This window comes from Sparus aurata, chromosome 20 (assembly GCF_900880675.1).
Source record: "Sparus aurata chromosome 20, fSpaAur1.1, whole genome shotgun sequence".
In the NCBI taxonomy this organism is placed as follows: Eukaryota; Metazoa; Chordata; class Actinopteri; order Spariformes; family Sparidae; genus Sparus; species Sparus aurata.
Window position 1 is genome coordinate 7085306 of NC_044206.1, and position 25353 is coordinate 7110658.

At 43.1% G+C, this 25353-nt stretch overlaps 1 protein-coding gene across 17 annotated transcripts in view; it reads right to left on the reverse strand.

Annotated features, from left to right (window-relative positions):
• cacna1g (calcium channel, voltage-dependent, T type, alpha 1G subunit) overlaps positions 1–25353 on the reverse strand; it is a 275131-nt gene that overhangs the window by 76928 nt on the left and 172850 nt on the right. For 10 of the 17 annotated variants that reach the window (XM_030399308.1, XM_030399307.1, XM_030399302.1 and 7 more), the window contains exons 11-19: positions 24103–24254; positions 21770–21955; positions 19092–19206; positions 17081–17236; positions 13236–13301; positions 5489–5582; positions 2923–3104; positions 2076–2414; positions 183–362 (exon numbers count right to left, since the gene is read on the reverse strand). In XM_030399308.1, the coding sequence (XP_030255168.1) occupies positions 183–362; positions 2076–2414; positions 2923–3104; positions 5489–5582; positions 13236–13301; positions 17081–17236; positions 19092–19206; positions 21770–21955; positions 24103–24254 (1470 nt within the window). The remainder of the gene's footprint in view (positions 1–182; positions 363–2075; positions 2415–2922; positions 3105–5488; positions 5583–13235; positions 13302–17080; positions 17237–19091; positions 19207–21769; positions 21956–24102; positions 24255–25353) is intronic. The other 7 variants (XM_030399319.1, XM_030399309.1, XM_030399312.1 and 4 more) reach the window with 3 other exon arrangements.

Consider the following 25353-nt stretch of genomic DNA (forward strand, 5'->3'; position numbering starts at 1 on the left):
AAATACCATCTGCATCAATTTTGCAACTTTCATCATGAACCACAACCTGTAACCCTAACCCTCATGTACACCTAATCCTGATTCCATACCCTAGGAACGATTCTGCTCTTTTGACCATAATCGGAAAGATATTTCGGATATTTCGGTAGTAAAAGTCCAAGCAAACAAGCGCCCAGACTGACCAGGACGACCTCCTCCTCTGCGTTTTCGTCTTCGGTGTTGTCCTCCAGAGAAACTTGCGTGGGGCCCAGGGTGGACGGAGAGCCCTTCCCGTTGCAGTCGCTGTGCTCCTGGGTCCGTAGGTGGCCCAGTGAGGGGGGTCGGGAGCTGTGCATACTGGCTGAGCGGTACAGGGAGGGTACCTACACAGGGGGGGCGACCAGGTACAGTTACACTCAATGCCAAAATGTAATCATCGTATAGGCGCTTTGCGTGGGACTTTCAAATTTACGGTATGGGTTTGGCAGGCTTTGTTTCAAACATGCATGTTGTGTGCTGAACTGTTACTGTCCTCCCTGTGTTTCCCTGTGTGTTTGCCTTCCTTTGGCTTTTTAAACGCTCCAAACGTGTGAAGTGCAGTGTTGGGCTAAAATAACTGCATCCTCCTCTGTCCCCCTCCTTCCCTCATGGATCGCTGAGAACTGTGAATGCAGGTTTCCTTTTCATCCAAACATGACAGCAGGTGAGTCCTCTTATCAACATTCAATCAGACAGAAAGGCTTGCTTATCCAGTAAATACCCCTAATTTAATCCTTGATTGATCATTTATGAGTCAAGTCATGATCAATTCTACCGTAAGCTGGCTAACCGGTGGACTGCAGAGGGTTTATCAGACCAATAAAACTAGCTAATTTTATTTCATTGGGATATGTGAATGTGGCAAAAAGGTAATTGGGCTATAGCTCACGCCTGGCGCAAAGCTGCCAACAGCGCAAAGCAAGTGTTACTGCTAGTTTGACACAGTTGTCATTTTCATGCAAGCAAATGTACTTGTGCCCACCTGAGCACCCCTGGGTGTGTTGGTCCTAAAATACATATTGCTGTCTTTAAGCAACAAGGAAGTATTTTTCCTGCTATTCTAATGTGCCTACACAGTCCGGATCACAACTCTGATTTCATTATCACAGAGGCTGCTTTCAGTCATTTGAAATGTTTCCATGGATGCAGTGACGTCACTGTAGCAAATATCGCGGCACATTCAATCAGTGAAACTAAACATCGTGGTTCTCAACTTGACAGGACAGAGGAAACTCTCCACAGGGAACAGTTATGAGTTATCTTCTTAAATAAAATGTGTAGTCAGGATCTCAGGATTCCTCGGGATGATGGCTGCTTTACGCCAAACTATTTTACTGTATGAATCTAAACTGTGTCTGTGACCTTTTGATGTGTAGACGACAGAACATGAGAGATGAGATATGTAGGAATTAGCCACCTCTTCAATTCAAATAGGGGTAGCATATCACAAGAGCAGCTAACTGCTGCTGACTGTACTTGTGGCTTGTTAGCTCAATTAGCCATGCAGCTGAAGAGAGCTGGAGAGCTGTAATGTCATTAATATTTTCATCATTCAAGACATATTTTACCCACCTGCATCCCACCAGCTATTGATCAGAATTATATTTTTTTACCCTTCCCATCTGATCCACAGAACACACATTACTATTACAAATACTTGTTACTTTGCACCCAGATTATGTGCCATTTAACTAGCGAAAGGGATTTGGACATTCCCCGAATGCACTTGCACCTTTTGCTTTAGACCACGCAGCGCAGAGCATTTAAATATTCTATTCAGCTGTGCTGTGCTTGTTTTCACACTCATACCATGAAGCTGTGTGAGTTCATTTTGGCTTGTTCTGCTCAGAACAATGCTTTGGAGTAACACTGCAGTAAGTGCAACGAAGGAAAATGCCGTAATATATCCGAATAACATTTTAAGATGTACAGTAAAAGTTACTACTGTCAAGGGAGCAGGACCTTGTGGAGATTGTGTTTTCAACGTAGTTTCCACTTGCACAGTCCTACCCAAGAAATCAGTCAAAGGTAGAAACTGATGCATTCACAGAATCTACCTGCAGCAGAGTATCAGGGGGCAGATCCATGGAGCTCCGAGTCTCCACGGACTCCATCCTGCGGTGCCGGGGCCCTCTCTGCGACTGCGACATGGAATCCGTCCTGGCCAGAGAAGCTTCATCATCCTCCATCAACCCGCCTCCTCCTTCTCCTCCGCCTTCCCCCTCGTCCGAGCTGGAGCCGCCCTCCCCGGACAGGAGCGACCGCCGTTCCCCAGACTGCCGCTTCTGACGTTTGAGTGACGGCGCACGACTCACGCTGTTCCAGCTTGACCGCCGGCTGGTCCAGCCGCTCCCAGAGCTCCACGGGGCATGGGGAGAAGAGCTCCGGGCACTGGTCTGCAAAAAAAAAGGGCAATAGGAATTAATAAGAAGGACGACATGTAAAAGTGTTGATCTTGATTCTCATTACTCTGCCAGTGTTGCTCTTTCATGTACATCAACTGAGCTGGATTGGATTGACTCAGCTTGAGGGGAGCTGAATTGAATAGAGATTCCTGCTGGCAGGCAGACAGGAGCAGATGTAGTGATCTGGGCTTATTTTCTCAGGTCTTTCTACCGATCATCAGTTTGTCAAATAAAGAGTGGCAGTGGCAGCAGTATGTAGAGTGTCGGACCGCATACCACATTAATCCAGCATCAATCACTATGACCTCCACACATCAGCATGACACATACGAGGTATTCAGAGAGACACTCAGGGGAGAGCCGGGCGGTGGCTGTGGGGGAATAATTCCTGGAATTTATCCCTTTACACATGTATGAATGATGGCTTTATGACAAAGAAAGTTAATGAACTTGATAGCTGCTGCATGCTTTGGGTGTATGTGAGAAGAAATATACAAACCGGTGATTTGTCATAGCAGGCCGGGTCCATGGAGACGCTGCTGCCCCGGCGGGACTCGAAGCCCAGGACGGGGTCAGCGCCGACGGGCAACTTGGGTACGGGCATGGGGGTCGCAGCCGTGTGGGTGATTAGCGGTGGGGTCAAGTTGCTCTTCAGGTCCACATGACCGTTTACAGGCACTACTAGTAGAGAATGTTGTGGGTTAGGAGTGGATAAAACAAATAGGACGAGTCCTGAGTTGTGTCAGTCTGATTGATCGACCAAACCCCAATCTCTAGGCCCAACCTCAATACACGACTTGCCTCTACCACTTAGCTGTGTCCCTCAGTTTTGTGCATTCACATGCATGGTGTCCTGATTGTTGTTGAGATGGAGGGGTAGGGCAGTAAAATTGGAAATGGGATTGAGCCGAAGTAAAAGAAGTGAGAGACAAGGGGAGACAACAACAGCAAAAGCCTCATAGACGACAATTAAAATGCTAAACTGAATAAAAGTGGGAGGAAAAGCAGGAAGAGGTGGCGCATGGGGAGGAGCGCCACAGTATCAGCAGCGCAGCTTACTTAAAAATGGATGCCTCGTACTGTTGAGCAACGTGAATATTTCTGCCAGGCATTAATCTTATGGGATGCGTGGGAGAGAATATTATGTTTGGCAGCAATACAAATACATGACATGCAGAGGGCAATGCAACTTTAATAACGCTAATTCCTCCGTCTTCCAGCCTTTATCCAAGGCCTAGCAGATATACATAAGGCTCCTCCAGCTATGTAAGCAGTTTTTACACAGAGCATCTGACGGGCTTGAAGGGGGGATGATACTGTACGTCTGGGAGTGGTACTCCCATACAGTAGCGTTTCCATCGGGCTCCTCAGTCTGCATGAATAGTAATTAGAGGGGATGGAAACCGGTGTATGAGGAATTATGGATGAGGCTGCTGTACAGGTTTGATGCCCTGCAGGGAGACAGCCAGGCACGTGCCCACAGAGTGTGGTCGGGAAGCCAGCGGGGAAACGAGTGAGAACAGTAGATCACAGACATGGAACAGGTGGGACAGTGTTTACACAATATATACTTTCAATTGCCTTCGACCTAATGCGCTGTTGTACCACAACAATACATGCATTTTGTCAGAAACAAAATGGTGTTTAATCTTCAGGGATCTACCAAAGATTAGGGAGGGGAAATGCCAGCCGTTGGCTGTGCAAACACAGATGGTACAAGTTTTGCCAAGCGTTTGTAACAGGGACTTATAAATCACACAGAAGGTTGAGTTCAATCCGTTTGCAAATTCTCATAGCAGAGTGCAGGAGTGCAATATGTGTTATTTGTGTACATATGTAAAGTGCATATAAGCGCAAAGTAATACTTTTTAAATGTTTGTTTTACTTCCAAACACATAATAAATGATGACACCACGCACCAACTGTAGAAAAAAGTGATTCAGGGATAACTGTCAAATACTTTTATTCTTAGAAAATCAGACAGGTTAAAACAATATTTTGAAACTAAATAAGATACGATAAGAAATACTTGTATTCAGATTTTAATAATATTTTTCTTGTATATGTTTTTCTGTGACTGTACACATATCTGTCCACTACAGAGGATGATTTGCACAGAAGGGTATATTCTGCCAATTGGACATATGTTTAGATCCAATCTGGCGACAAATAAATAAGGCAGAAGAGCTTTCAATGCATAATGTTGAATAAAACTTATTAAAATCTGGATAAAAGTATTTCTCATACCTTATTGTATTTAGTTGAAAAATATGTCTGACATCCGCTTTTTTAATAATAAGGAGATTTTAAAGTCATTCCATAGGACACTTGGTGCATCTCCTCTGCCCTCCGCCATTATGAATTTATGATGCCACATCTCAAAATGACAGAGATAAAGACAACAGAAACGTTGTTCTCCACTGTTCCAAGTCTTGTAAACGCAGGGAATTCAACAAATTATTATTTAATCACTTCCTGATTAATCAGCAACAGAAAATACATTGGATAGTGGAAATCAGGATAGGCAATGCAAAGCTTTCATTAGACAAATGCTAACATTGGCATTCAACCACTTTCTAGCTAACAATGCTGTTTGATCGCTTTACAAGATACAATAGGAAAGGGAGAAATTAAGTCTGAAAATGTTAACACACATCTTGGACACACTTAGTTGAGCCCAGAAGTGAAACAAACTTGATGTGATCCATCGGTAAAGTTAGCTAGGAAGTGGCTGAGGCTAATGCTAGCTAAAGGCAATCATGTCATTTAATCTTGAAATATTCTAACTCTTCTTCATCATTTCAGTTGTTAATAAACCAGGAAGTGGCAATTGAAAAACACACAGCATTACCCTGTCATTCAATGTTCCCACCCTGAGCATGACATCATAGGAAAAATGATGTCCATGTGAATATGGTCTGTAATCAAATGAGATTGCAGACAAGGCTTTTGGGGTCGGCCAGCTATTGGTTAGGACATGGTCCAAGCCGGTGTGCTTGAATCGTTAAAACTGGCTTCCAAATCCGTGTCCGCCATACGTGAAAGGGTTAACATGCATGCCTCACCTGCAGAGGCTGACAAATCCTTCTTGCTGCCGTTAACATCCTCCATACTTCGTGCACAGGAATCAATCTCCGAACCTGATTTAGAAGCGTCACCCTTGACACACAAAGGCACACAAAGTGTTAGAGGAAAAAAAAAAAAAAACACCTGTGAAACTCTCTGTTTACAGGAAGCGGGTGGGTTGAAGTTGCCTCTAAGCACCGATCCCTGCTTAGCTGTATCTCAGCCTCAATGTTGAATCAGTCCTCGTTCAGATCTGACCTCGGATCAGTTACTAGAGGCAACCCCCCTCTTGTGAGCAGACAGGTGAGGTTGTGGTCTCCCTGATCCCAGCGGTTAAAGGTCAAAGGATACAGAGAGAGGGTGAGAAAGATTAACTTTGTAAAGTGTCGCCATGCAGGGAGAAACCACACTGAAACTCAACTGGGAAAATGCAACAAGATCACGTTGTACGGAAACACATTGGCCGCATGGCAATCGTTTTTTCTTTTTTTCTTTTTACTTTCTGTGACCTGTAAACAGCTACAAGAGAGCTTCAGTGTGGTTGCTAGATCTACAATTTCACACTTCACAGACACACAACACACCCCGAGCGCACTTCATTGTGGTGCAATCAATAAATCAGCAACCCAGTTTAACTTTTGTCAGAACAGCAGAACTGTTTATGCCTCGGTTTGTTCCCTATCATTGTTCCACACAGCGATGTCAAAATGAGTCCCTGTCTTTATCTCACATTTACATATCTCTCCCCTCTTCACTGTTGCTCGCAGACTTTTCTCAGGCGCTTAATTACTCTCCTCTAGCCTCTGCATCACACTGTCTTCCACTTACAAACCTACTGCAGTGAGACTCGGAGTTCCTGCTTGTGTTTGCCGCTCCATGCCAGAGCCTGCAGACTCCATTAATATGTGCGAGTGTGCCAGGTGGATGCTGGATTAATAGAATGCCGACCGAGTGAGTCAGACCTCTGTGGTAGCAAAGTGAATAAACTGTGCAGAAACGCCTCAGGACCTAATCACCATGCACCTCCTTTTAAACTAACAAATTACTTTCTCGATGCTCCCCATGAGTTTGAGAGAAAGACAAAGCAGGTGTGGATATACCGCTTATTGTTTACTGCCGGGGTGTTGGGTAGGCCTATCTTTGGGGCACTGGTTTGCATTTTTTTTCCCTCTTGTGGTTAAAACCACTATTTCTGTATATTTATGTGCCCCAGACTGATTTCCCTGGATCTGTGAAGTGTGGGAAAATTAGGTAAGTACAGCGGATGCTAATGAACTGGGGGAACAGACAACTCTCGGGCTACGTAGACATTGCCGTGGTTTGCCATGATCATCATGTTTTCCGCATCTACTTATTTAAGGCAATGGTTTGTTCCTACTTAAAATGTTGGCTCAAAGGAGGAAACATGGAGCACCTAAGAATGCCTACTTAAAATGCGAGATTTAACAATTTATGGAAGGGCATATTTTCTAAATGTCTCCTTCACCACTGTTTTGTCTTCATTATACTATACTTGTGATTGTTTTGTCCGATTAACTACGCAAAACCCATTTAAAGGGTAACTCCACTAATGTTATACATTAAAGTGTGTCAATTGTAGTTAAAGTCATTTGTGGCTCCACAGGAAGCTGCTTCCGATAAATTGCCTCCAGTGATGTCACTCAGTGGCAAGGTTGCATTGTGGGTAGTACAACTAGTTCCATAACACTTCCATAACACTGTTACAGACGATGATCAAAATCGATACACATTCTTCTTTTTTTTCTCAACCAGGCTGCTACATTACTCATCATGCAACTGAGTGACATCACTGAAGGGAATTTACTAGATTTCATGCATTTTCATCTGGAGACACAAAAGGCTTAATACTCCTTTTTCACAGATGCAGTAGTACTCAGTTGACCTGTCAACAACACTTTTAGTGTCTGGAACCAGAGAATGTTTAGCATTTTAAGCTACGCTAGCAGCATGGTTCTTCACAAGGCAATGCCAGTTGGTCCGTCAGTCACCATGTTGGTCCATACAGAAATATCTCTACAGCTATTGAATAGATTACCAACATTTTGTACAGACATTCATGATCTAGGCAGAATGAAGCCAACAGACTTTGTTAGTCCCCTGACTTTCCCTCTAGCGCCAACATGAGACTGACATTTTTGTTTTTATATGTAATGTCTCAACAGCTATCGGATGGATTGTCATGGATTTAAGTTCCTTACAGGATGATAAGTGGTTAGATTGAATAAGATTAAAGTGTTCTTGGTCACCATTGAACGGCATCTTGTTCTCCGTGTACCAAACATTACTCTTTCTGCAAAGCTCTAATAAAAAATTACCTCTATCTATAAAGAGGACTTTCGACAACCTAAGCGCAACAGACCAATTAAACATTTTGTGTAGTCCTCCCCCCATCTTTGTATACTGAGTCAAGCTTTCGTGGCAGGTGATTGAAAACATTCAAACAGTAGTATATGTTTTAGAAATGTTTGAGCATAAAGACAAATGTTCCCACATCCACCATCACACATGCTGCTACCCAAACACCCACAACAAATTTATCACCGGACATAAATTTAAAAATAAAATCTGTTTTAACCACAGCAAGAGCCCCGTCCCCCCGCTGGGCTCATCAACCCACACACAATCAATCAGACAGGACAGCTGTGATAGGACAAACCCAGTGGAGCATTAGCAATAAGCATTGTGGGTGCTCAACCTTACTGTATCTCCTCTCCCCCTCTCTCTTCTTCAGGGGGGGAGGAGAGCAGCTGGTCTTGGTTTTGGTTCCTGCTGAGCGGTGGCCAGATAGGAGCTCGTATCTGCGGTAGCCTCCAGTCAGTGGAAAGGTCAGTGTGACAGAGTGTGTGCGTACTCACAGAAAATTCTGAGCTAAGCCAGAGGCTTTGTTGTGAGGACCCTGTAGTATTAGCACAAGGACCAGACCTGACAGGCCCAGGTGAAGAGCGACAGGACAACTTGACCCTCATCTCTCCTTTCTGAGGCACACAGACAAGACAGCTGGCTTTCAGGAACCGATCCAGGGTTTCAAAAATGAGGTTTATGAGCTTATCCGAAACACAAGAAAAAAACTTTTAGGGGGAATGTGAGTGTCTATAAAGTGAATTTAAAAGAGGCACGTAGGCATGAGTTTTTTAACCAGTTTTAAAATTTGAGTTCATCCCAAGGCCTTTACCTAGCATTATTTAATCAACCGACAGAGATGAGAGGGAAAAAGAAGTGTGGATAGAAGAAAATTACAGAGAGAACTAGAGCTCCCGGCGAGTGAGCTGCTCCATAAAAACAGGCACACTCTGACCACACACGTTACCGGCTATATAACTGTCCAGTGGTCAAATCAGAAAAAAAAAGAAAAAAGAATGCTTTAGTTTCTGTCAGAACGAACCTCAAAGAGTGTGAGCTGATAGTTAAAAAAAAATATATATACATATGTATATATATATATATATATATATATAAATGATATATATGATATAAACTGAGGCTAGTATTTCTCTTGGCTACTTATGTCAGCAATAGTGAATTGATGATTACTTTCAGGGAATAACATGAGTACGTTTTTATTGCCTGCTACTACAAACTTTTATCAGCAGACCGACTTCTCCAGTCTGGTCTAATATTTGTGCAGCAGCATTCCAAAACTTTTACAGGTGGCGCCACCATGTCAGGACAGATAGAGTTGAAGTAGAAAGATGGAGCTGACCTACAATCTGCTCCTAATCCTCTGATTGTCAGATGTGTAGAGCACAGTTTAGACTCTACCTGCAAGGAAGAGATTAATCCATTTTAGAACTGATTCTGATCTTCCAAATGTCCTCCTGCTATTTTCTGTGGCCGTTCTCTGCCACTTTCCTTTTCCTCTCTTTCACCCCTTTCGTTCTCCCGTACCTCATGGATGTAGATTCTTCTCAGGGAGACGGTAATTTGTATCTCAGCTGTCAGAAAACTCCTGCCAGAGTGAATTAAAAAGTGTTATCCTCCCAAAAAAGATGTGACGTTCTTTAACTTCCAGATTAAGGTATTTTGGGAGGAGCAGAAAATAAGACTGAAAGAAGGAGAAACCTTTGCGAATTTTGGTTTTTAAGACTTATCTTGGGTAGGGCGGAGATGTTAGCCGGATTATATTACTAACGGCGTTACACCGTTGGTATGTTGGTGCGGCGTATACTACGAATTCAGACAAGATCAGTGAGTAGAAGTGAGACTCGAAGGCTGGACTCGAGGGAAATCCCAGGTCCTGAAATAGGCATGTTTTTTTTGGATAGCTTGTTTACACTCCAGCACCCCAATTTGGGCATGGTGGTGAGAGCAGGAGATGGGCCAGACCAGTCCTGCTGCTGATAGCAAGACAATAATAGACACCAGCAGCCCACAGGGGATCTCAATCACCTCACTTCAAAAAGGGTGTAAATGGGAGATGGAGAATGGATGTCGATAGGTAATTGTGTGTGTGTGTGTGTGTGTGTGTGTGTGTGTGTGTGTGTGCATTTCCACCAAAATTGTATCCTACCACAGCTGCATTTGAGACTCATCAGGGTTAGAATTGGACTGGATGACTGTGCTGCAGTAGCAAACCTCTGAAGTAACACCAAGGCATTAATGACACAGCAACAGTACAGGTTTGAACGCCCAGGGATGCCAATATTCAAATGAAATCATTCAATCAAATTGTAAAAATTATTCAGTGTCTGCGTGCCAATATCCAAAGTAAAGTTCTAGCTCTCATATCCGTATTTCAAAAAACTGGTGATTACTGCCACTCTGGAATTAAAATCAAATCTCTGTTACTAGTACATTAAGACTCACATAATTATCATATTCATATATGATAAACTTGCAATCTGCATCCTGAACTTCAACGTACCACATTCCCCATATATTTCATTGTGTTAGCATGTTAAGCTTTGCTAATTTGCAATAAATCCAAAGGAAAGCTGAACCAAACTAATGGGCAAATACTTGTTTTTTCTTTTTTTTCTTTTAACCTGGCAGTGCTTGTTTAAACTGTAAGGGATTGCCAAAGTCATTATAATTCATCCTGAGAGGGTCATAAATGGCTCTACCAAATTTCATGGCTATCCGTCCAATAGTTCTTGAGATATTTCAGTCTGGAACAAAGTGTTGGCCTAACCCACTCTGCTGCTAGCTGAAAATGCACAGTCACTGCCAAAATCCCTAAAAACTAAATGAACAACTTCACTTGCAAATCATTCTCAGTGCGGCCCATCACTACCCAAGCGATAATACAATTTGAATGATTGACTTTCCATGTTCATTTATAAATTGGCAAATGAAATAAAAGGGACAATGAATTTAAGTCAAATTCATATATGATCTTTTTTTTTTTCATTCTAACATCGGCAGCCCTGAACTTCCACAGACAGATAGTAAATACAAAGAATACAGAGTTTCCTGACACTCGTGAGGTTAAACAGGAGAATACAACTATAACAACAGGTTTAACCATCACACCAGCCAGCAGACTCGACTCAAATCCCCATTTTTAAGCCCGGAACGCACAGTTGGCATTTTCAAATAAAAAAAAAAAAGAGAAAAACTTAAGAAGAATTTGGAATATCTGCCCATCGGAAGCTTCTGGATCGAGTCGGGGGAAGCACTTCAACAGTGCAACGTTAGAGGACGGGAGGACAAAACTTGAAATCATCTGTTTTTAAAAGTCTTCATTTCACTGAGTGTACTGGCCCTGCCTTAAAAAACCTGAGTCATGCCAAAACAGTTGACCTCCCCCCCGCCTCCCCTCCCCTCCCGCCCCCTCTCTTTATTAGCTCTCATCTTCTCGTCTGGAATTTATCTGGCTGTGCCGGGTCCTCCCAAAAAGCCAGCACCCGTCCGCCCTGATCCCCCTCTCTCCTCGCTTCATCTCTATCCTCCAGCCAGATAAAACAGAGGGGGATTTTTGGCATTTGCGGGTGCAACGTTCTTACCCCCGAGGCTGGAAAGGGAAAAAAAAAAAAAGAGTGGGGCGGAGGGGTGGAGGGTGGCTGAGAGGTGAGCGTTCGATCTGAGGTTTTGATGTGAAGTCTGCTTTTGAAAGAGAACGAGAACAGACAGAGAAAAAAAAAAACACACAGCAAAGTGATGCAAGTGTTTTTTAAGCACTTTGTTGTCTTTCCTAAACTAAAGTCACACACCGCCCCGGTTAGGTTTTTTCTAACAGCTGGGGCATCATGCAAGAAGCGGGATAGAGGACTTTGTAGATTATGTGGCACTTTCTCTGGCAGCCATGTCAGAGCTCCTTTCCATGGTGAAGAAACCGCATTTGTGATTCAACGGTAAGAAACTTGGGTCATTTTGTGGACATTATGCTGCTCCTCATTCCCCCATGCCTATACTGGCATTTAGCTATGATGGTTCAACAGAGGCGCAGAGATTTCACTTGCTGAGACTTGTGCCGTCGCCCCAGTACAGCGGACATGCATGTAAAGCAATTTGTGGTGCAAGGACTGAAGATTCCTTTTTAAAAGTCAAATTTCGATTATCTTTCTAAATCTTTGCTATTTAGTCAGGATAATCCACAGACCTTGCTGAAAACAATTGTTTGTATTTTGTTCAGTCATTTATTGACCCACTATGGATTAGTTTATGTTGGGTTATGGTCATCAGCTCTAATTTTCAACTTTGCTCCCACAAAATCACGTCTTTTCCTTCAGTGCAAGTGTAGTAAGACGGGGGAATCTAAATACTGCAATACCCACTAGCCTCAGCGGCAATTCTTATCAGAGAGCAGGTGGACTTGATAACTACTCTCTCGAACTCGGCCTGTTTTCCAAACTCTTACCCTTGGACTGAAAAATGGGCCCCGAGCTGCACTCTTATTCCTATAGAGAAGAAACCTGCAGTCGTTGAGAACAAAGTTGCCAAATTCTTTCTAAGCTGAACCAGAGTTAAGAAGAGTTCTGATTCAAGCTGCTAAATATATCATCAGGCTTCTACAAAGCCTAATCTATAGCTTCTAGATGCAGTTAGATTTACACCCTGTGATTGGATGTCCACCAGAGTTGTAGCTCACTTTGTGTGTTTTAGTTTTTTGTTTTTTTTAAACAAAGAACCAGATATTTTCTAACCAAGTTACTCATCTTATGCACTGATGATTCATTCGGGAGAGTTTCATTCAAGCCTTGGAAAACCTCCAATTGCCAGCCACCAGATACCGTCGGTGCATAAAACGAACCGTACTCTTACTTCCCACTTCAGTACTCTACTGAATTGGTGTTGGCAGCAAGACATTCAGCAGCGAAGATCTCTACACCTTTGTGAATACAATTGAAACGATTTGCTTTGCAACAGCAGGTTAGGCAATATGGCAGATCGTTTTTTTTTTTTTTTGTTTTTTGTTTTTTGGGTGGAGCAGCCCTTTAAGACACTGGTTGATAGCGAGGGTTTTTATTACCTGTATTAGGGTATTTGATAAATGATCCGCGCTGGCTTGTAAATTGGCCAAAACGATGCACAAAACCCAAACCGGCCTACACATACTTTGAGTAATCCTGCTACTACTGCGCACATAAACAAGAAGAAGGCCACCTTCCGAACTGCGGCTGTGGAGAGATCTGACACATAACTGCAAAGCCTCTGTCGGGAAGGGTGAGGAGAACGGGTGGATAGGGAGGGCAGAGGGGGAGGATGAAGGAGGGCGGTTAGTCGATTACATGGAGGGAGGAGGAGGAGGAGGGGGAGGGCAGGGCAGAGCTGCAGCGCTTTACATACCCCTGAGTCTACAGGCAGCTGAATAAGGCTCAGCTGGGCATGCAAATCCTCCCGCTTGGACACTTCCTATAGTGGAAGTGATCGGTGCAGCCGGACAGGAGAGGGAGGCGCACACAGGAAAAGAGGCACAGAGGTGAGAGGTGGAACCACAACAGTAGACAAGAGCAGAAGGAGACAGTTAAAGGAGATTTCAGCCTGTTGTAACATTCTTTTTTTTTTTTTCCACTTTAACATGCAACAGAGCAAATCCAAGCAACCGTCCCGGATCGCAGTGCACAGTCGCAGTGATGCACATGTGTTATTTCAGCAACTGTGTATAAGTAGAAAAGCATGAAAAGTCAGGACAGCAAAGAGCAGAGGTGAAGAGCACAGCCACGTTTTACCCTCCAGGTTGGTCCGTTCACGTTTTGTTTGAAAAATCGTCGGGACAGAAAGCAGTGGTGGCCGTGACCTCGACATATACATTTAATGATGCTGCAGTGCAGCTATGCATCGGTCGGGACCCACTGCGCTCAGCATGGAAGCTTACCCTCTGCAGCCGACTTGTCGAGTACAGTACGTGTGCTCCGGTGTGATGTTTGCGTTATGTGTGAAAGGTGCAATAAAAAGGAAACTTCAGTCTGTTTGCTGTTAATTGGCCTCCATAAAGAAGCCGATCAGTCTGGTTGCACTCTCTGCAGCGGGTATTCACACTGTCACAAACCTGCCAGAGACACGTAATGAGAGAGAGAAGAAATAGAGTATGGAGGAGATGAAGAGAGGGGGAGGAAGGAGTTTAAACAAGAGAAATAAAAGCAGGCAAAGAGGGAAAAAAAAAAAAAAAAAAAAAACGCCTCCATGAGATGATTTCCCCTCTGCCTTTACCGCTACAGCAGTGTTTTTTGTGTTTGTGCTGTGTGTCTTGGCTCCGCATCCATACTGTACATCTCTCCTGGCTTAGCTCACGTCGTTCAAGCAGCGCGTGTTGCCTGGCAACCCTGACGCAGGGAAAGTTTGTCCGACTAAAAATAAACTTTGTGTTTGCAGAAAAGGGATGTTAAGTTGAAAAAGGAGAGGGAGAATAAAGCCGACAGCCATGCGACGGCGCAGGAGAGCAGGAGGGGGAGAACAGAACACGAGCTAATGGACCTTACACGTTTCTACATTTGTTCGTGCGTGTGTGTGTGTTGATGTATGAGAGTGTGTATATGTTTATGTTTTTGCAGCTCTTTCCCCCTCACGGCTTTTTAAAAGAAAGTCATATTTAAGCAAACAGAAGACACCATAGATATTCAAACCAAAACTTGAATTCGTCTCAAATTTTGTAATTGAAACAGGAAGTTTGAACTTGTGATGACAGAGTAGCTTCTGTGCTCACAAACCAAAAGCTCTAAACTGTTAGCGTTCTGATAAGTCAGTTTTTGTACAACATTCAACCTTTGGGAGAAATCATTGTGCTTATAAACTTACAATATCTCATTTTTGGTCACCCGATAGCAGCAAAAACAACCTGCGAACATAACATGAACATATCATTATTATTAGTTTAAGCTGATGGGGTGAACTTGTTAGCTACAACCAGTAGGTACGGACCTTCGCATTCATTTGAGGTTGTGCTTCTACCCACCTGACAAAGTGAAATATTCACTCTCCTTTTTGCTCATTTTATTTTATTTTTTTGGTCTTTACCAACACCATGAGGGGAAAATCTGCTTTTTCAGGTGCTAATTGCTAATTTGGCCTGTTTGCTGTTTGGTGTTGGGCAGTTACTGCGCGGAGGGATTTAGCGCTTCCTTGCTGCTGAAAATAACGCAACGCTATGAGACAGATTTGTTAGGTGGAACCAAAAGAGCAAAGCTGAAGGCCGAAAGAACAAAACAATTGGCGAGGAAATGCTAAAACGCTCAGTAGAGCTGAGGCAAACTTGGGAAGATATGTTATTTACAGCTAGCCATGTGATCCATTAGTACATTTATTTCAAATCATAGCTGTTATATACATGGAATGTGGAATCTAGTTAAACTTGTTTTCTAACTTTAGCAGAGTTTCACTTTACAAAACTTTAAAAGTCATCGACAGGAGGGGGGGCTAGCTAGCGTAGGCAGTTTTTCACTCTTGGATCCAGTGTTGGTGATGGAATACACCCCGACTGCCAAAACTAACAACAAATGGAACGGCCCAGCATCAGCTAACAATTACAGCTCCCCGGCTGGCTGAATTCCTGTTTGGTCATTGTGAAAAGTGATTTTCTCAAACCATCTTTGGTTCAGACATCGCACCAATCAAATTACAAAAAATGACATCAGTCGGTATAAAAAAAAGAAAAAAAAAATGTATGCCAGCAGAGCACTGATAAAAAGGGTGCCGTCACTGCAGAGAATCACATAAACCGAATGAAAAACCCTCATTTAATTTTACTTGGGTGTCAAGAAGTCGACAGAAAACGTATTAATTCCAGTCTTGGCCTTCATGTCAAGCCTTCATCTTAAGCCGCTTTGGTCAATGACTCCCACCTCCTATGTGATCCCACCCGCCACAGTCATGCACTTGATATTTGTAAGGCAGATAAGCACAATAGCTGGAGAAGCCCATTCCAATTAATCCATATTTTATGAGGCTGTCAACCTCTCTCTCTGCCACCCCTCATCCATTCTCTCTTCTCTTATCCGAAGAGCCAAAGAGCGTCAGAGATCAAAGCATAGGTGCTGTCACCCCTTCAAGAAAGAGCAAGAGTGGGAGACAAGTAGACAGCTTGAGAAGGGCTGAATACTCGTGTGATTTACTCTCTCCATCTCGACTCAGCTTCTGTTCCTTGTTCTCAATACCTCTATCTGTCTCAAATACAGCCCTCTGCGCTCCAAATGGGCTGGCCGAAAAAAACTAAAAGAGAGGTCGCTCGATGAGCTTCAACGTCTTTGCTCCCTGTAGACCCAAAAATGGACCTGGGAAACAGTTTTTCTCAGCTGCTGTCTTTAAAGCAGCCGTTAATTTACCTTCTTCACTACCTTTTCTTTTTCACCGTCTCTCGCTCTTTTTCCGTCTCAGAGAGGAATCGCAAACGCGGCGCGGGTGGTGGATAACATATCACTTTGTGTTTTATGACATGGTAGGGAGTCGTACCGAGGGCGGGAAAAGATCAGGGGGGCATAAAAAGAAGGTGCCGGAGCACGAGGCTGATGAAACAGGGGTCGTGGGAGATGTGGGCTGACGCAGTCTAGTCTAGCAGACATAGTTTTCTTATGATGTACTTTATGGCATGACAGCACCGGCAAATAAGCAGAACAATAATGAGGATGACTGCTGAGATAGTGGGAAAGAGTGGGAGGAGAAGAGGCAGACAGCGAGATGAAGATGAAGAGGAGAGGGGAAAAAACATTTTTTTTTAAAATGAAACGCTGCAACTGGTGCGATCTCGTGTCCTCGCGTAAACCCACTGCAGAGAGTGCAAAGGAAAGGTGCAGGTTAAATGTCCACGGTGCTTATGATTTTGTTATGTAAGTGCGGGCATGAGGATCCATCCATTAAGTGTAATGTGTGGCTGCAGTGAAAAGTAAGCACCTCGTGGAGTAATTTGGCCTTGTGTTTCAGTCTTAAGACCTAAAAACTAGCATGAATAACCAGCAGAATATATCACTTTCACAGATATGTTCTGTATTAGCGAGCCGTATTACTTTGTAAGAGTCAACAAGGTGACCTGCATTTAATAGACGATAAACAATCTCACCCCGAAGGCAGAATTCTCTCATTATGCTTGGAGGCAAAGAGCATTCCGTGACTGAATTTTAGAAAAAAACAGCTAAATAATAATATTTCTGTGTAGTTTTGCATTAGTCAGTGTTGCGCTCGTGTGACCTGAAACTTTATACCTCTGTTTGGAAACCCTCAACCAAGATGGCCACCAGCAAGTTGAAGAGGACGTAGTTGCCAAAGGTCATGAGCGCGATGAAGTAGAGGGCCGCCACGGGAGTGGTGGAGGCCATGCCATTATATAAAACCTTGTTCCAGTCTTCCTGTGTTAGGATCTGCACGAGAGGAGAGGACAGAAAAAAGCATGGTTCAGCAATTGTTGTAGGAGTTTGATAAATGTCCATTCGCTAATCCTTTTCCCCTTTAGAGACACTCTCCATTCTTGCAAGAGCAAGGCACATATAGTGTTTGCATTGCTAACGCTGGTAGCTTTACCTCGCTAAATCCTGAAGGCATGCTTTCCTTTCTAACCAGAATCTATGATTTTATCAGCTGGGGCAACAACTCTCCCGAGGAGACTTTATCTGCTGTAGCTAGCTAGCTAAGATCACTTTATCACCAGAAGTTAGTTGAAAACACCTCTCTCTAACTGGCTTTTTAATGTTCCCTGCTGGGTTGTTCTGAAATGAGAACCTTGTGAAAGAGGACATTTAAAATAGCACTTATTATACAGTTATGAACATAGTTACTTGTTCCTAGGCAAAAACTAAGCATCCTCACCAGCTGGGGACTCATGTAGGAGACATACCGATGCTACAGATTGTTACTGTGCTGAAGTGTAGAGTTTCATATTCAATTCATAAGGAAAATACTGTTATAACACCCAGCATACCTTGTTTGGCTACTTAGCTGACATGCTTCATGTTTTCACCATTAACATCACAAAAGAAAAGGCTTTTAGGATGGCAACTAACATATGTGTTTGACATAAATAGCGATGCTTGGGTGGAATTTATCGAGTGCAAACTTTCGTAACTCGAAATGTAGCGTTAGCGAGAACTTTGATAGCATCTACAAGTGACTTCAATACAGTGAGTGAATACTTCATAGTGGCCTCATCAAACACATCATGCAAACATGCAAACTACCAAGTTAGTTTAAGATGTGCTCCTTGGCTCCTTTGAAAGTAATTGGGTTGGGCTACAGTTGTTGGTAGTAAGCTAGTTAGCGGGCTATGCTAACATTTGCGGCTGAAGTTAAAGCAGATAAATACTGTTTAATCCATTCCTTACATTTTTACTGTTGTGCTTTCACTTTGACAAAGCTAAAATCATAAATCCTGGGTAAAATGTATGATGTTCAGAATAAAGCGCACCTCTTAGTTAAAGTTGCTCAGCAATGATCAGACAATCTGTGTTTTGGCAAACTGTCCATTCTGTGAGATTTCAAAGGGCTGTGTGTTGATGAAAAAATGTAAAATATTCTCTGCACCACACATTAATCAACTGAAAGGACCCGAAGCTTTCATGACTACATGGACTGAATCGGTGAAGCCTCCATGTGCAACATTAGAACAGACATGTCAGTGCAATGTCCTATACACCCAGACATGCTGAGAGATTACGTAGTCCTCGATCAGATGTTTCACTCAATTATGAATGTAACTATAATGTATACTATACAGCGGGATATGCAGAGATAATGTATGGTATGATCGGAATGCAGAGGGGCTCTGAGTCACTAATCCAAGGTGACATGATGCAAGAGGCAGGTCTACTTAACCTATGACAGATACTGGGGAAATTAGATGAGTGGAGGCCAGGCAGTTAGGGAAAGAGGGGATATGAGAATGAAAAGGAATATTTGATTTGATATATTTTATTTATTCAGGAGGAAATTGTCTTGCCAGCGTCTGAGTGGGGACAGCTTTAGTCGGCACCAGTGAAGCAGGAAGATGTTAGAGTGATTGCTTGAGGGCACTTCAAAAGGTAAAGTCTTTTATCACAGGAAGCACCCAGGTGATGAGTTGATGAACTTTCATCCCTTTTGGTCAAGCTGCTGCTTCATTTTTATTTTTTTTCAACAGACCGTGAAGTCAGACATAACGATACAGCTAAATTGGCCTTAATGAAGTGAAATACTATCATTTAACAGAGTTAATGGAGGGAGTGAGAAGGGTTTTACGCTCACCTGGAAGACAGTCACTATGGCCCAGAGAAGAGAGTCAAAGTTCTTCCTGTCTGGCAGGGTGTCTCCATCTCTCTCAGACCCAAACTTGCAACCAAACAGATGCATCCCCAGGATACTGACACAGGAGAAAACACACAGGAAATAGAGGAATGCTTGTTTAAATCCGAGCAACCTGTTTAATACAGTACAAATAAAGGGATCACTTGCTGCTTAGAACTGAGGCAGAATATAGCGGGCATTAAATATTGAAGTATTCACCTTCTCCAACAAGTACAACCTGAATTATGACCAGAAATGTAGCAAAGAAAACAAAAACAGAGTATGGAGTACGGTCCGTCTGGTCATACACAGTCATTTGTCAATAAACAGTTGAGACCCTTGATGGAAATGTGGAAGTGTGTGCAGTGGAAATGAAGCGCTTCTGCCAGGTTAAGTTCAGAACCATGGAGAGCGCCGCAACCCACGGCAATGACACCTTATGCATTTTTTGCTGAAACAGATGAAAGTGCAATGGAAAGCAACTGAAAGCTTTTTCAGCTGCTTTGGTATTTAAACGAATAGCTCGACAGAAGTGAGTTGAGCAGACTGCCGAAAACGCTTTAATCTGAGCACTGCGTACAGAGCAGGAGCTGTTGCATAAAGACCGGCAGCAGCCTCCGAAGGTCACTAACTAACTGGCTCGCATGTCATTTGTTGACTCTGTACACGAGCAGAACTGTGGAACGGCAGTTTGTGGTTCGATGACAAGTCTCTGGGAAGTCACGCGTTCTTCAAGGAATAGTTAGAGAAGAAAACTTCCCCTGAAACCACACGCTGCTGTTTCTGCATGTCTGTTTATGTGCAGAGTGAACGAACATACTTTTGTCGGAGGCGGACTAGCTGCTTCCACTCTTAATGCTAAGCTACTTTATTTGACTCCTGGATCTAGTTCCATAACCCTCAGAGAGAAGGCAAATGGGTGTATTCCTGAGAAGTTGAACTTTGCCTTGTACACATTCTTTTTCTTCATAAAAGAAAAAGAAAGACAGAAAGACAGAAAGACAGAAAGAAAGAAGGAAAGAAAGAAAGAAGGAAAATCCCCTGCTTTATACAGTAAGTCAGCTAATGGATGGTGTTATTATTGTGAGGCAGCAGTAAGTGCCCTGCAGTCTGTCATTATTCACCAGCACAGACACTGAAGCTCGACTGGAGCTGAGGGATCAATGAACAGGCCTCTGTTGTGTCAACTTGGCAAGTCTTCACTCAAATCAGGCGCTGTTTATCTGTGCTTATACAAGGCCCTCGAAAGCTCTGTGTTTGTGTGTGTGTGTGTGCGTGTGTGTGTGTGTGTGTGAAAATGCATGTTGTGCCATCACATTTATGCATCAACTTATACTGGAAATGAAATGAAGCAGCACATGGTCGGATAGACCTGCACCACGCTGTTGTACCTCTGCTGCACCACTACACTTTAGGATACAGTCACATAGTATGTAGATACATGGCGGGTATCATGTCTGAGGCCTCCTTGCCACTAGGGGGCCCTGACAGTGGGGAAAAGTAATATATTTCACAATCTCTGGAAAATTATAGGAATCTCAGGGGTACTTATTTATGTATGTATTAAGCTTCAATGGGCAGGGAAAAGTATAAGTCACGTGCATCCGGGCGCAAATCAGTATTTAGCAACGTCTGCGTCAGACTCTGATGACAGTTTCTATGTTTGGTCAATGTCAGTCAACTCTTGTCAACCCACAGACAGTCTCGATGGAACAAATTCAGTCGGGTCAGATATGAGATATAGAGTTTTTCTCTGATGTTTCTTATCTAATCTATTTATTGATCTGATTTTCAAGCGAACTTTCCAGGGGCTTTAAGGGCATGAATCAATTTTTAAAAGGAAATCCAAAAGTTTTTGTGGCCAACGCATCATCACCTGGTATATCAGCTGTCTGACATTAGCCTACCAAAGACATATTGGTATTTTTATCTAATATGCAACAATCTGATTGATATGCATGCACTGCCTGAACAACATATCTTCGTCGAAAGTGTTTCCCACATTTTAAGAATTATCGGAAATTATATATATGATACATAGTGTATAGGCCTATAAGACGATATTGTACTTTTCGTACTCCCTAATATTTTGTTAGTTTGTTGATAGGTTGGGGTTTAAAGTTTCTATATTCAACAAAAAAGCCCCAAATAACCAAAAAAGGAGATTCCATTTTTTTCTTTAACGTATGGCTATAGGACAAGTGCAGAAAAACCTCCACCTATTTGATTCTGTTGAGCTCAGCCACAGGCCTAACCAGGCAGAAGGAAAAGGCTGCTGACACAAAGAGTGAATCACTCGGCCGCGTCGTCCCATCGACTGATCTTAGTCTTCCTGTCACGTCTGTACAGATCTCTGCTCCTCTCAGCTGCTCGCTCGCCGCGTTACTTATCTACCAATTGACTTTTGATTCCACACCTTTGCTTTCAATTCAATCTACGGAATTTGTTTCACGGCCGCTGATCGAACTACCTTCAGATTACCCTGTCTGTTTTCTATTTCAGCTTTATTTGATATCGTTCCTCCATTAGCGAGAAGAACAAGGCAGTTCGACACACACACACACACACACACACATATATATATATATATTTCGCAGTGTGAGACAGAATGTAAGGTCACCCCCTCTCCCTCTACCTACCTGAAGATGAAGATGAAGAGCATGAGCAGCATGCAGAAGGTGGCCACGTTGTCCATGGTCTTCATCAGCACCACCAGCTGCCTCTGCAGGGCCGGCATGAAGCGGACCAGCTTCAGCACCCGCATCAGCCGGAAGGTCCTCAGCACTGACAGGCCGCCACCCTGCTGACCCACGATCTCCCACACGCTGGCCAAAGAAGAAAAGAGACGCACACATTCTGATTCAAGTAAGATCCGAGGCCTTCGAACAGCCAAGAGCCCTGCGCAGGTCCAGTGTAACAGAGCCCTACTGCTTGGTAATTCTGACTGTGAAGTGTTTCTTTTAAGGTCGCTCTTTTTGTCCGAGAAAAAGGCAACACATAGGACTGACATGCTCAGTGTTTAAGCATTGTCATCAGCACTTACAACTATGTGACAGGGAGCTAGATACTGCTTATTTATGCTTTATAAAACATGTGTTAGTCATTTGTTTATACTTGATTAAATCACTACAGCAGTTTTAATTGATTATTCTGCCCACTTTAAGGCAGAAAAACAGGCTGTTAGCACAACATTGATGCGTCACCTCGTGAATATGTTAGTAAACAGTTGCCTATTCGCACATCAGGCAGCTATGGAGCAACATTAAGGCGCATTTGAAGTCGTGATTCCGTCCAACATTCACTCTTCACTCGCAGCCCTGTTTTTGGTTTCCACCGACTCCTGAAGGAAACCTGGCTTAATGCTCCACCATGGCTGTGTCTGTTTAGAGCTGTGCAGTGGGTTTATCATAACTTGTTATGTAAAAGGGCTGCCTGTCACAGCTGGAAAAGAAGCTGAGGACAGCTGTGAGGAGATCCAAATCGGTAAAGACCGTAAAACCAAAACAATGAGCTGAAAGATGCTAACACGCTCCGTAAAGCTGGAAAGGGTAACTGCAGAGTCAGGTGATGACTCTGTGTGGATCCATCACTACAAGCAAGACCTTTCACTTTATGCATTATCATTGGATCAATTTTTCTTCGTAAACTTATTGACTAGCGCAGCTTTGAAAGTATATTTTTGGATAATATAATTGATATTTATCTTTTGATTGCATCTCTGGTTCACAACATCTTCCCATGTCTAACATTGATAATTGAAAATGGACAGTACTTGTACTCAATAACACAATATTGGAATAAACTAAATAGTGAGTTACTAAACATACTACAAGGAACTTTTACCTGGACACAAGACAGTCTAAATTTAATTCTGATGCCTTCATACAGTGTATGACCTACATCAGCAAATGAGACCATTGGCAATAATGTGGGCTGTTTCCATTGGTCTTAATGAAGGCCAACAGGTCTGATTTAGACTAACTCATAAAATTAAAACAATTTCTTGTAGGAGGTCTCATAGCCTGGCCAAAGTTTACTTTGTTTATTGTCATCTTTTGCCCACAGGGGCCACCAGGATCACAAAAATTAAAGCTCCTTGATCAACTAAGAACAAATGTGTGATATGACGAGGGATCCAAATCAAAAATATGATACAAACTAAAGAAAAAACAAGAAATATTGAGGACTTTCTTTATTCTTTAGGGTCTGGTCAGATAAGTAATAAGCAGGTAACTAAATCGCCTGTATTGTTCATCATTTCATTTGAATGACAAGCAACCGAAAAAATGCAGCATGTGTTTTCTTATCCAATGAGATCTTCTCCCCGGGCACAACACAATGTGACCAGCCAGTTCAAGAAAATGGCAAAACATTGTTGGGAAATGGAGAGACCATAACTTGGTGATGTGCCCTCATTGTGTTTACCACAAAACTTTACAACAACCTGCAAACTGCAGCCCCACTCTTTGAGACTGTGTCTACTCTTTTTATTCCCCGCATTGAAATGATGATATAAAAATATTTTTCATTGCTTTTTCTGCCCTTAAATTCAGTTAAATGGCAATACACGTGTTTTTTTTTTGCTATCTTTTAGAAGGACATGTCAATTGCACAGTGTAATAGCTATAAAATAATGAGGCTATCAGCATTTAGAATGGTTCCCTATAAACCTTACTTTCACAATGCAATTTACTCAAATACTGGGCACAGAATCTCCAGGAAAACTGAAGTCTGACTGGTAACCCAGGCAGGTAGGCTGGCTGGCACTATTTTATCTCCTTTCTCATCTCCATAATAGACTAGCTAAATGAATGAACTCTCACTTTTCTTGTTCAATAAATACCATGGGTGTGTACAGTTATGTGTCGCTAGTAGGATCATTCTAAGAATAGAAACAAAGAGCATGGAGGAAAAGATCGCTTTAGCAGTTCAGGGCTTCCTATTTATCAGAAAATCTTGCTCTGCAACTCACCTGATGACCACGATGATGCCATCAAAGATGTTGTAGGGGTTCTTGATGTAGCCGAAGGGCCCGTAGACCAACACCTTCAACAGCATCTCCAGAGAGAACAGGCTGGTGAACACGATGTTACTGATCTCCAACGCATTGGTCAGCTCATCAGGCTTCAGACACAGACACAAAGAGAGGAGAGTGGTTAGCATATATGACACTCATAATAAATGTGCCTCTTTCTCAGCTCGACTGACGGCACTCTGACGCAACAGTACTGGATGTGCATGTCTATGTGTTTATGTGACTACGGCAAAAAGCACCTGCTGTGTCACATCTGCACAAAGCAATGTGCTAAATGACTAAATACAGTTCAAACAGGACAAATCTGTCTTTTGACACTCAATACAACACACACACACACACTCAGCCTTTATCTCACAACGACACACACACGCGCACACACACACACATTGCGATCACAGCGCTGCAGCTGAATGTGCCTGGGACGCCTGCTCAAAGCTCATCAGAGAATTGGGCTGCCACTCACATCTACATCAAACAACTGCTGTGTACTGTATGTGTGTGAGCATGTGTGCGTGGGTGAATGAATGTGTGCCATAGAAAAAAAAAAAGAAAATAAATAAATAAATAAATAAATAAATAAAAGAGAGGGAAAAAAACAGGCAGTGCAGACAGACAAGAGAAAGAACACAGCCGACAGATAAAAGGCACGGCACATCCGAATGTGACACGCTATGTAAATCAGACATCTATAGCGAGTATCCGTAATTATCGCCGAGGAGAAAAGAGCCGGTGGGGAGCGCTGTTATGTGTCTGCGGACTGTGAAACACCCCAGACGAGCCTCACACTGCCTTTCATCTCCACGCAATAAACAGTTTACACAACTCAAACGTGGTGTCCCACACACACACACATTACACTGACATGACACAGAGGACGGAAGGTGTTGAGGGCCTGATCTGCGCTTGAATGCCCTCTGACATCAGTGTGTAAGAGAGCGTGCGCACATATGCGTGTGTGTGTGAGAGTGTGTGTGTGTGTGACAGTCCCGATATCCCACTGTGTCGTCGTCCCCGCAGAGACATTGTCTCCAGGCTGACACCAGGAGAAAAAAATGTGATGTAATGTAAACAGTGTGTGCCGTTAAGCCCGTCCTGGTGGGCTGCCACCAATCACAGTACACCGTGACTGTTTAAGCAGCCGCTACTCAACACTAGCATGGACACACAGAGAAAGGAATACAGAGA